The following is an 11,779-nucleotide window of genomic DNA, read 5'->3' on the forward strand; positions in this document are numbered from 1 at the left end:
AGCGACCTCGCCCGGCCATAGCTGTGCATCGCTGGCCATCGACGCGCATTTTCCTTTCCCTTCGGCCGCACAACGATCAATCCGCTGTCTGAGTCTTAGGTTCTTATTCTGTGCTGTCTCCTGGCTCCCTTTTCTTCTTCTTCTCCGTCTTCTTCTTCGTCCCCGTCGTCTGCTCAAGATGACTTTGATCTTCTGTCCATCCTCGCCGTCGTCCTCGCCCGCTGCTCGCCTCGTCCACGGCACCACCGCAAGCTAGCCAACGAGCCATCACCAACCCCGAGCTGTCTCGCTTCGGCCAAATATCGCCCTCCCGCCCTTTGGCCATCACTTCCGAGCGCCCGCTGTCACTTCTGCTGCCGCTCCAATATCGCCGTCGAGCCTCGGGTTGGCGGTCAAACCGCCCTTGCAAACACGAAGCCGAGCCCGAGAGATCTTCTCCTATAACCTGTGTCGTTGCACCCAGAGACCGCGAGAAAAGCTCTGTCTGGCAGATCTACATAAACCTGACCTGTCCATCCTACTGCCAGGCAAAGAACTGGCTGCCAGAGGCGAAAAATGTTGACCCAGCAAGCGTGGGATGTTGCCATGCGGCGGCGGTTCAACTTCAAGTTCACCAGTTCGGTGTGTTTTTACTCCTTCTCCTTCTCCCCCCTGTCACCCCCCGTTGTTATTATTAATATATGCCGAATGTACGAATTTACTGCACTGAATTGCGGACTGACGGCCTGATAGAAACGACCGTTTATCTCTCCTCACCCCGCGCCTGTTGTGGATGAATCGAGATACTACAATTTTGACGATACCCTGGCCCCTATACGTCCGGGGTCGCCTCTGGCAGACCGGCCAGTAATCGACCCTACGACGCTGGTGCACCTTCGACACGCCTGTATCCTGCTCTATCATAGGGTCAAGAACCAGGGCCAGCCTGTCCGGTGTGCTGCCCTTCCTCAGCCGGATCCGGGCTACTCCCAGCACGAACATGAGCGTCACAAACTGGCTGCTCACCCACCAGATAAACGGCCTATAGGCTCCGTGGACGAAGGCAATGCTTCTGGGAGGAGTATCCCACCAGAGAGTGCATCATCTGGACGCCATAGACCGCTTGTTCGGACAGACTTGCCGTCTTCCAGCTTGCCGCCTACTTCTGGCCCCGTGGCTCCCAATAGCGCCAGCGTTGTTACCGACCAGCCTTCCCCGGAGATGGGAATACGACGGACAACATCTGCTCCTATGCATACAGAGACTGGTATCATAGTCGAAGACCCTTCGTATCCATATACATCTCGGAACTGCCAGGTTCCCAGCGTCAGCCATGGCACCAGCCTGCCCACATCCCCAACCGGGCCTGCAGCCCCTGAATCCTCCCTCCAAACTCGGCCGGAAGATGCACCACACCCTTTCGCAGGTCGCACGGCTGGCAGACAGGGCTACCAAGACAGTGATACAGAGACTCTCGCACCTACAGAAACGGATATTCGTCAACATGCTGAAAGCACGCCCGGTCCTATCAGCCAGAGCATGGGATTGGTGCCAGTAGCAACACAGGCCTCCGACGAGAGATCTTCGTCGAGCTCCTCAAACTCTTCTACGGATGCCACCAATACCTCATCAACCACAGTGACCGCTACCAGCACGTCCAGCGATATCACCGCCGCGACAAGTACCTCCACTCCACCGGCCACTTCTGCGAGTGCTGCGACAACTGCCAGCCAGCTGTCACGAGTGCAGACTTTTGTCAAGAAGCTTTCCAAGTTCGGATTCAATAAAAAGAAAGCATCAAGCACCAACCGAAGAAATATGGGCTTGGGCATGGTGGTTGAGGCTACCTGAACACCGCTTATCCTACCTCCCTTTTACGCGCGATATACGGACTTTATACCCACCCTCAAGTCGTATACGCCCACTCGGAGATGCCCCTTCCATCGTCCACACCACCATCACAGCGGCCTCTCCCTCTCCGTCCTGCTTGTTATCTGCACAGCCTCTTTAGCGTTTTCTCACCACTGCGTCTCTCCAACCTGGCGTTGCTACATTTTTTTTTATTCCGATACATCTACTTGGTTTTAATAAGGCATTCCAGAGACATACCCCTTGGTCAGGACACTCGGCCGTCTCTTCCCTTCTCTCCGCTTCGGTTTTTCGTTCCGTATACCCCCCCTAAATGTCTCTCTCCCTTATATGCTGCCGTTTCTTGTCTACGATGCATCTGTCACTACGGGGTTTTTGGTTTCTTCTGCTCGTCCTATGCGCACGGTTGCATTTTCTCCCACGTTTTCTAAGCTAATGAACTTGAGTTCCTGACTCTGTAACTAATTATGAATACGACCTGCATTACCATCCTGGCATCGAAAATGCGGGGGTCTTACATAGCAATCATGCCCAAATACGATGAAAGTCATTCGACATCTTCCCTTCGCTTGGATTGACAGTTGGTGGTTGGCCGAGGGTGGAAGTTTAATATTCAGCCTCGCATAACACGTCACAACGACAGGCTTAAATTTAGATATATAGGCATGGAGAGAGGACTCAGAGAAAAGACAGATGAATAAAAGGTGAAGGACGTGCGTGGTATATCAGGCTGATTGCAGCAGTTAGGTAAAGACAGCCCAGGGTCTTGAAAAATGTCTATTGAAACTTGCACCAAGGTAAGAGTATATATTCTATAGATTTTATCTCATTTACCCTTAACAGGGGGAGTAGAGGCCTCTACTTCTACTCAATAAGTAGAAGAGGGTTTAAAAGTCCTTTTCAGAGAAGCCGTCCCGGTTGGCAAGCCCCAGGTAACGACTTAACTTCTCGTTAGAAGCAGCTTATCCGCCACAATTAATTACTCCAATGACAGTAGAATCAATCTACCATTTGTTGTACTGGACAATCGTATAGACGTTTGGTTCGGTCGATATTAATCATCAGTCATTAAGTGGTTCGTAGAGTATTAAGTAGTGAAGGTGACCAACGGATTCTTCGAATGTAATACCAAACCTGCCAAATATGGGGGGAGTAATGTGATATAACGTCTATATATATGTTAGATATTGTATATCCAAAGTCCTAGCTCTTATCTTCGTCGAAGTGTCCCAAAGCAAACGGCGGAATGTTTGCCAGTTCGGTTTCTGCAAAGCTAGGTCATCGGTCTCCGGATGCTGGAGGATGTTCTTTTTTGTCATTGAACCCATATAGATATCGCTTTTAGGCTTCTTTTCTTAGGTACAAGCTGTGAAGTCCGGTTGAATAAGTCTATATAGCTCGAGGTTGGACCATCTTAAGAATTGTAGCCAAATGATAATCAAGAATTTGATCTTTCCACTGACTATCTAGCTCACAGCCTAGGAGCGCGTTTTCCTGACTACAGGTAGAAAAGGGTACTGACTAGTTAAACAAACTCTTTGGATGAAATGCATGGCCCCCTAAGTTATCCGTTTTCCTAGCTATCAACACACATGAAAAAAGAACAGGAAGAAGAAAAGGAAATAAATGCAATGGAACAGTAGAGTAGTGATGTCGGGAATGGAGGAAAAAAAAAGGAAAAAGAAAAAGAAAAAGTAGAGTGGTCATCAGGCTTTAAGGTGAAGGTGATAGTTGATGGTGGGTCGATTGGTTCATGTTTTTGCTTTAATCAATTAATATATCGTCAGCGTCTCTGCCGCTTCATTTCACTTCCTGGACCCGGTCTCATAGGACCGCCCATGTTTGGCGAATGTTCGTGGGTTTCGTCTCCTCCCATTCCGTGTGGTCTGCCTCTTTTACGAGGCCAGGTGTTGTGGCCGGTATTGCCAGCACCGCCCCCTAGCCCGCCGGTAGGGGTTAGAGGCGGTCCGCGCCCATCTGGCCCTACATTTGGACCGTCTCTCCTGTCCCGCCCGCGGTCCCTGTCACGATCTCGGCCCCTATCGCTGCGATCTCGCTCTTTGTCTCGATCTCCTCCTCCTCCTCCTCCTCCTCTCTCACGGTCGCGATCGCCACGATCTCGGGGCCTATCATCACTTCGGCCAGGGCCGGCACCACCCCATCTGTCAAGCGGTCTATCTCCTGGCAGTGGAGGAGGCGGTGGAGGTAGTGGAATCCCTTTACCAGCAGCACCACTGCTGCCGCCACCGCTTCCAGAGCCACGTCCATCATCTCGTTCACGTCTGTCTCTCCGTCGGTTGGTAGTTGGTGTCACCTCGGCAGTGTTACCGCCTGAGCTGTGAACGCTGCGACGGGTAGAGGAGTCTCGGGAAGCCCTGGCGTCATCACGTTCGGCAACTTCATCAACCCGGCCTCTATCACGGTCACGATCGCGCTCTCGTGGTCGTTCCCGGCGGTCATCCTTTTTGGTGTCTCTGGTTCTTGAACTCTCTTCGCCAGCTCGGCGTTCGCGATCTCTTTCAACACGGTCACTAGGCCTTTCCATTGAACGATCCATGGGACGATCCAGAGGAGTATTCGAATGCGAAGACCGTCGAGAGCTGGATGCTTCGTCTACGATCTCGCTTCGACGGCTGGACCGACCAGGTCTGCGACTCTCCTCTTCTGGTGTCGGTGGAGGACCGTTAGATCGTGCTGGGAATAACTCTGATTTTCCTGTGCTGCCGCCGGCAGAGCCTACATCATTTGGAGGCTGAGGTCTGGTTAATTGAGGCAATGGACCACTGGTAGAACCGGTTTGTCTATTCGACATCCTGCCTCTGCTCATGGGGCCTTGTCCAGATTTATCACCGCCTGGCCCGGACGATTGTTGCAGCATGTTGTTAAGTCCAGCGAATCTCTTGTCTCCCCGGCCCCCTTCACCGCTCAGAGCAGCCGCGGAAGGACGGCCACGAGTGGTTGGGGACGAACTTGGTGGGCCATGGGCACCACCCCTAGGTCCTGATGGCGGTGCTAAAGGAGGTAGATTCTGTTGTTGAGAGGGTGGTGCACCGGGTCTGCCTCCTTGGTCGTTCGGGTCTTGCATGGCTTTCAGCCGGTCAGGGTGAATTCCGGACGTATCCATGTTGTTGATGTTCACGTTGGAGTCTTCCTGAGCGCCGGTTCCCTGAGAAGAGCGGTCCTGGTGGGATTGGCCCCGTTGTCCGGTCCAGCCTGCTGGCCCAGTAGGGGGCTGTCGATCGGCATTGGCTGATGAACTAGAGGGATGATGCCCTGTGGCAGACACTGCTCTGCCACCGCGGCCAGGCTGGTTGTTCCTTCTTGGGCCTGATGGAATATCAGTGTTACGCTCGAAGCTATCACCAGAACGCCCGGATGGGAATCGTGAGTCTTGATTTAGGCGGCCGTAGCTCGGGTCTGGAGGCGGTAGGTGCCCCATCCTCCCGTCTCGCTGGTAATCCTGAGATGGACGGCTGTCCGACATGCTCCCATGCGGAGCACGAGTTCCACGGGGTCCACTAGGTAGATCGTCATGTCGAGCAGGGCCTTGTGGTGCAAGACGCATACTTCTATTATCACGATCATCATGCCTGTCCATTCGAGATGAAGAAGGTCGTTGATCGTCTTGCTGTGATGGAGTTGGAGGGCGCGAACCATGACCATGTGGTGGGGGTCTTCGGTCTTCCCTTGATGGCCGTCCAGGACGGTGCGGGTATTCATGTGGATGTTGCATGTTCATGTCATCCCTCAATGATCGGGGATGGTCTGGTCGTTGACTAAGATTGTCTGGAGGATTAAGCCTCCCGCGACTATGTCGTTCTCTCCATTCTTGGTCTCGGGGGCCGGTGTGCTCTCGCATGTGAGGTGGCCGCCCGAGATGGTCTTCTGGGTATGGCCTGTGTGCCATTTCCTTCTCCGAAAGCCGACCAAAACCACGAGGCTCAACCATGCTAGGATGTTCAACTAATCTCTCATGGTCATGAGGGCCATATCTGGAAAGGCGACCGTGTTCAGAATACTTATAATCCCGCGTATCTCGTTCTCGTCGGTCGCCTGATGGTTCACTCGATCGCATTCCCGGGCCTCTCAGGTCAGAATGTCGATACTGCCGCGGAAGGTCAGGTTTACTTGGAAGATTAGCAGGTGGTCGAAGTCCTGAGTTGCTAGCTCCATGTCGATCGAAGTCCATGCGTCTTGAGGAACTGGATGGATGCGACGATTCCGACGGCGTCCGGGTTCCAGCGCCGGAGCCGGTTTGTGGAGATAGGTCATTACCCGCGTCCTGGCCACGAGTTTCATCTCTACTGGCAATGGGCGTACTACTGCGGTCAACCTGAGCATCCTCGGGCTCGGGTACCTCCGTAGCTTGAGGTTTATCATGGTATTGGGTGGCCGTCTCATCATCCAATGTGCTTGTTTGGATAGCCGGCGTGGGTGTTGGAGTAGCAGGGTTCGAAGGCTCAGTTTTGGAAGAATCTTCCGTGGCTTTTACCTCTTCCTTTTTTGCGTCCTCAATCTCTCCATCTTCAACCTCTAACCGGCCAGTGCTAGGAGTAGCCGTGGTGCCATTTGTTCTATAGGTCATCAGAAGCTGTTCGCCAAAGGATATATATATGGTAGGTAGGATCGACTCACTTGATGGTTGCAGCAGAAGGTTGAAACTCAGGTGCGTTGGCATTAAGGGGCTTGGAAGTAGTTGATTGCGGCTGTGGTGTCTGTGGCTTACCGCCAGTGACCCGGTCTTCCTGTCCAGCTGTTTCATTCTTTGGCATATTGCTGGATTCTCCAGTTGTGGCACCCGGGTTCAAGATTGTGAAGGCTTGTGGAAGCAGCCATTTCTTCTCTCTCCTGCTCAAATCTCCAACGAGGGTTGCCGATGGGATTTTGATATCATCCCGGGGATCAGAATTTGTCAGTGCGGTCACGCATGTTTGCATATCACGACCAATCCAGTTGACTGCTGGGAAATACTGAATCACAGCCTTCAAAATGCTAATTGCATTTCGAATGTGCATATACTCGCCTCCAGTCAAGCAAGTTTTGAGAGATGCGCTCAGTTGTCGGTGCCATTTATACAAAATCCGTCGGAAGTCCTCATAGTCTAGGAAAGTTGTAGGTTTTCCTTCAGGATCCATGGTTCTAGCAAAACCAGGGAGGTCACGCTTAGTTCCGAAGGCCTCTTTTTCGTACACAGCTTTGTCTGCATGCCATCTGCTGAGATCACGTAAAATTTCGAGAAGGAAGCGGCCAAAATTGTCCGCTTCCTTTGCTGTACACTGGAATATAATGCTAGTCAATCGTTGATCCCTGAAGAGCTGATCCAATAGGCCCACTGTTCGGAAATTAGGAGTGCCAGACGAGTGAAGATATTTGAGCATTTTGAAACTGTAAAGAGCATCAATAGGAGAGAGTAGGGTACGGGGAAGGAAACATTGCTGCATGAGAGCAATATTCAAAGCTTCGTGTTTAACGCGCATTCCAACAAACCATTGGCCCTTTTCCTTCTGTAACCTCGCACGAGTTTGTCCGTAGGCTCGGATATGACGCTTGTTCTCGTCCAATATTTGGTCATGAAGTTCATTAATTTGCCTCTTCTCTCTCTCCTTGCGCTGGACGCCAGCCGAGCTCATGTCCGATCTGTCGTGTGAAATAGCGATAACTCGTTTCTTTAGGCGTTCCGTTTCGTCCTCATAAGACTTTTGGGGCACATAGATGTCGTATAGAGAAAGCTGCCAGAATGTAATATAAAATGGTAAGCCAACCACGTCCCAGAACGATTCAGGAACAGATGATTTCATTTGATCCATCAGTTCTTGAACAACTGGGTTGAAACGCGAAACTGGGCTGGAGGCTTTCTCTGAGTTGATAGGATCTGGCGAGGTAGATCCCGGCGGAGCTTTACCGTCGTCAAACGACGATTGGCCATCCACAGCCATTGCATCTCCTTGCTCTGCCACTGGCTCAGAAGCCTCTTTATCTTCGCCCATTTCAACGTCGTCGTTAAGGCTTGTTTCAGGAGCTGGAGCCTCTACCTCCGATTTCTTCGCCATCACTTCCTGGATCTGTTTGCTCGCATCGGCGACACGCTGAGCAATGCTTGGACGTGATATCCAGAACGCCACTTCAGGCTGTATTCCAAATTCACTAATCAGAGCCACAACGTCCGGCACGTAAGAGTTAAATTCATCGACGGTAAAGTTAGACCGGAGGAGATCCAGATACTGTGTCAGCACACGATGAGTCTCATCGAATATGTTACCGAGTAGCTTCAATTCCGCATCAGATTCGGACTCCTTGAAGATACAGGTTACTCTTTCCTGTGCCATTGCCACAAGAAGCAATCCGGCCAAATTGGAATCAGATAACGATTTCATGAGCCTCTTTGAAGTTGTCTTGGACTCATGTCGTTTATCCAGTAGCTGCAGCATTGTTTGGGATTGTAAGACATTTCCTCCAGCCATAGCTTGAAGTTGGGCATCGTTAAAGCTGTTATCAGTAACAATACCGCCCATTGAACTGATAAGCTGTTCAAGGACAAGGAGGTCGGTGGAATTATTCTGGCGCAACTGGTCACTGACATACTGTAGGACAGGAATAGGGTTCATAATACTGGAGTATCGTTTGAAGACTCTGCCAGCGAAGGTTGCCAGGGAATTAAGCCAGCGGCTAGCTAGCAGCCCACTGGCTTGCATTCTGCTTCTTCCCTTTTGCCCCAAGGAATTTACCAATGCCCAGGTTAAAACATCGTACCCGAGGAATGTGAAATAACGTGCGCATTCGACTATAACCTCAATCAAATTTTCATAGGACTCGATTTGACTGATGGCGACATTGATCACTACTCCAGGGTTGGCATATGCAATTTTAGCCAGTGTCCTAGCCATTGGCCGTAGATTTGTCTTGCTTAAGCGTTTCAAGGAGTCCTTCGTTTGGGCGCGGGCTAGGTCAAATGCCGATTTTATATCCGGTGATCTGGATGTTTGTCCAATATTCCATTCCGCATATATCGAAAATCGGATATCTTGAGGGAAATTTTGCAGTAGCTCGAATATTTCATTAACCACTCCAGGGTTAACTTTGGTTAAACTGAGAGCTGGGACAAGAAGGCGCTTGCAGAGGTCTCTCCAGCGTGAAATATTAGATTCAGATGGATCATTCTTCATGCTGTGGTTACCGATGCGAGCCAATTTTGTGAGTAAGCTGGGATCGTTTCCAATCTTTACCCCAGAAAGGTTCAAAAACGATCCACAGAGAGCAATAACGTCGTTAACAGACTGGCAAATTGGGATATTGTCAGCCCAATCATCCCAGTAGAATCGGTAATCGGTGCCATCATTAGTATCTTCTTTGTCTAACTGTGCCCAACGGAGGATACGCCGAGGGGGTTGATCCCCAAGTCGAACTTTTCCTGATAGCGTAATAGATTGATCGGTGCTGAAAATCTTTTTGCGGGCCTTCAGTTCATCTTGTTCAGCTAATGGTCGAACATTGTTATACACCTTGTTTAAACAGTGGTGAATAATGCGGTGGATGAACTCAAGAAGTTCAGGGTAGGCATCAAGCAACCACGGGAACTTCCCTAGTATGTATAATGACTCTGGAAGAGCACCAATAGCGAGTAAACTTTTCAGGAGAAGAACCTTCTGATCAGCTGGTTCAGGTAATTGTTCTTTGTCCTCAACCTTGGGAGCCGCGGATTTATCCTGGTCATGATCCTGGTCTCGGGATGGAGTGGCAGATCTGGCATCGGGTTCTCTGATCCGGGGAGGAGGGGGCACAGTGTCATCAATCAGCGCACCGGCAGTCATTAAGGCATTGACGGCTCCGCCATGACGAGACGCCGCCTCCCTTTCCGCCTTTTCCTTCATCTTTTCTTCCTTCAAAGCGTCCATGGATTCATCTGGGCGCCAAAGATGGGGGTATAGGTCGCGCAGGGAGATAAACCCAACTTTGATTAGAAGTGCTGCAAGGTATATTAAGTTGTCGGGAAGAACATCAGATGGGTTTCGTGCATCAGAAGAGTAATATCGGAGTTTAAAGCCGAGAAGTTGCGCCGCCACTCGATTCCCTCTGGGTGGAAGCGTGCCTGTTTGTTCAATCCACCTTTTTGTTTCGCCGCTATCATTAACGGTGTCTCCTTCAGCCGCAGATATGCACTTGCGCTGTTCTTCCTCCGAAATGGGTTGCCGGCCAAGCTCAAAAAAGGCGCGTATGCCGATTTCCCTAACCCTATCCCAAAATTCTTGATCTCGGGTTTCATTTAGTCGCAACATCTCGGCTCTTTCCTCATCAGTAGTTGACCACCCAGGAGACCCAGGCAATGCCCATCGGGGTAAGCCAGACATTGAATTATGTCCACCTATACCATCTTCCTTTGGCCACCATGAGCTTGCCCTTAGGAATTTGACACAGAACCGATATTGTTTGACTAGAACAGCAGCGAATACGTCCAGAGTGACATCAAGAGCCCTTCCAACGTCCATGTCAAAAGCACCTATCATTGCCTTTACCCGTTCGAAAGTATCTTCGACCACCTCGCTGGAAGGAGGCTCATTGTTGCTCGTGGTAAAGAGCTCCGTTAAGAGCTTCGAGTATCCTTCAGACTCTTCTCGTAATAGGTTATAGTTTGACTGCCGATATAAGAGGTTGGTCTGTTTTCTGATTCCCATGCGGGCAAAAGTATCACGAATCAAGCCGAGGGATTGAAGAAGTGGAGTTTCCAACTGAAGTCGCATTGTCTCGGAGGGGATACCAGTTGAGAATAGAAAAGGGCGGAGGTTAGGGTTAGAAGGCTCACTTTCGGTGAGAATGGAGAGTGTGTCGAGGAATATTGTGCGTGGATCAAGAGCTGAGTCGATAGTCTCGGTATTTCCGATAATCGCCCGTACCGTGCCCCCAAGATCTTGAGGAGGCACACGGCCCTCGAGAGCTAACTGCACAAGCTCTTGGAATACTGACGACAGAGTAAGAGAATCACCCTCCGTTCGAGCTTTTGTGCCGATTTCGATGATGGCTGGCTGTCCAATTCCAACCCAGTTTGCCATACTCTCGGGCGAAACATATTCGTAGCAGTAGGAGGACGTCTTTGTAACAATGGCCTGTTGCGGTAGTTCTGCTGGAACTGTAGAAGGTTGGATGACTGAGACACCATTGGGTTTGGCCGGTTCAGATTCGCTGCTATTTGGTGCGGGGACAGGTTTCGCAGAGACAGGACTTTCACGCAACTGATGGTGTTGCTGCTGGTGCTGGTGCTGCTGCGGCTGGTGCTGAACATGTGCGCCATCGCTACCTCTCCTTGTATTTCGGCCTCCACGACTAGACCTCCGGCCACCTCTTCCACGACCCTCCTGGCCATCTCTGCCTTGCTGCTGTTGTTGCTGCTGCGCCAGATTCAGGTTACTCGGGCGATGCGGAGAAGGCCTAGGGCTATCGTTCGACGAGTCGCCAGACCAACTTCTATCGCCTCTCTTCCGCTTGTTGCCTGCAACAGGAGCCATGATGGGCTTCCTGCGCTCTGCGCCTGTCGAGCCAGTAGGGGCGGAGAAGTCTTTGCCTGAGAACTGAAGCAACGGTATCCACGTTAGCTATCTGTACGGTAGTCGAGTGGAACGTCCATGATACTTTCATACCTTCTTACGGTCATCTACGGGGGTATACAAGCTAGGAAAAGGGCTCTTCGCCGTCGTAAGGAACCCTCCGGAGCTGGCTGTCGCGGCGTTTGCTTCTTCACTTCGCCTTGTCCTCGTTTTTCGTTCAAGTTTGATAGTTGAAGCTTCAAAGCCGCCTAGTTAGTTTCGGTCCCAGTTACATATCACGTGATAGAACTAGGCCGTGCTATAAAAAGCCTTCGTTGAACGTCAAATGTCAAAGGAACACTAACAACACAACAAACAACACAACAACACATAATGACAATAAGGGAAATTTTTTG

The 11,779-nt window shown here is 50.8% G+C and overlaps 3 protein-coding genes across 3 annotated transcripts; 2 read left to right on the plus strand and 1 right to left on the minus strand.

Annotated features, from left to right (window-relative positions):
• Positions 1–173: 173 nt before the first annotated feature.
• TERG_03966 (uncharacterized protein) lies at positions 174–1,830 on the plus strand (the record flags this gene model as incomplete). Its single annotated transcript, XM_003234867.2, has 2 exons — positions 174–621; positions 733–1,830. Exons 1-2 carry the CDS (start codon positions 556–558, stop codon positions 1,828–1,830), a joined length of 1,164 nt encoding a protein of 387 aa, XP_003234915.1. The 5' UTR covers positions 174–555.
• Positions 1,831–1,910: 80 nt separating this feature from the next.
• On the plus strand, positions 1,911–2,279 carry TERG_12086 (uncharacterized protein; the record flags this gene model as incomplete). The annotated part of the gene is made up of 1 exon (XM_047751098.1): positions 1,911–2,279. One exon carries the CDS (start codon positions 1,911–1,913, stop codon positions 2,277–2,279), a length of 369 nt encoding a protein of 122 aa, XP_047606150.1.
• Positions 2,280–3,631: 1,352 nt separating this feature from the next.
• TERG_03967 (uncharacterized protein) lies at positions 3,632–11,542 on the minus strand (the record flags this gene model as incomplete). Its single annotated transcript, XM_003234868.2, has 3 exons — positions 11,478–11,542; positions 6,484–11,408; positions 3,632–6,422 (listed from the first exon to the last, which is right to left on the minus strand). The coding sequence occupies exons 2-3, from the start codon at positions 11,343–11,345 to the stop codon at positions 3,632–3,634; spliced, it is 7,653 nt and encodes a 2,550-aa protein (XP_003234916.1). The 5' UTR covers positions 11,346–11,408; positions 11,478–11,542.
• Positions 11,543–11,779: the final 237 nt, after the last annotated feature.

Source organism: Trichophyton rubrum (assembly GCF_000151425.1).
Source record: "Trichophyton rubrum CBS 118892 genomic scaffold supercont2.4, whole genome shotgun sequence".
NCBI lineage: Eukaryota > Fungi > Ascomycota > Eurotiomycetes > Onygenales > Arthrodermataceae > Trichophyton > Trichophyton rubrum.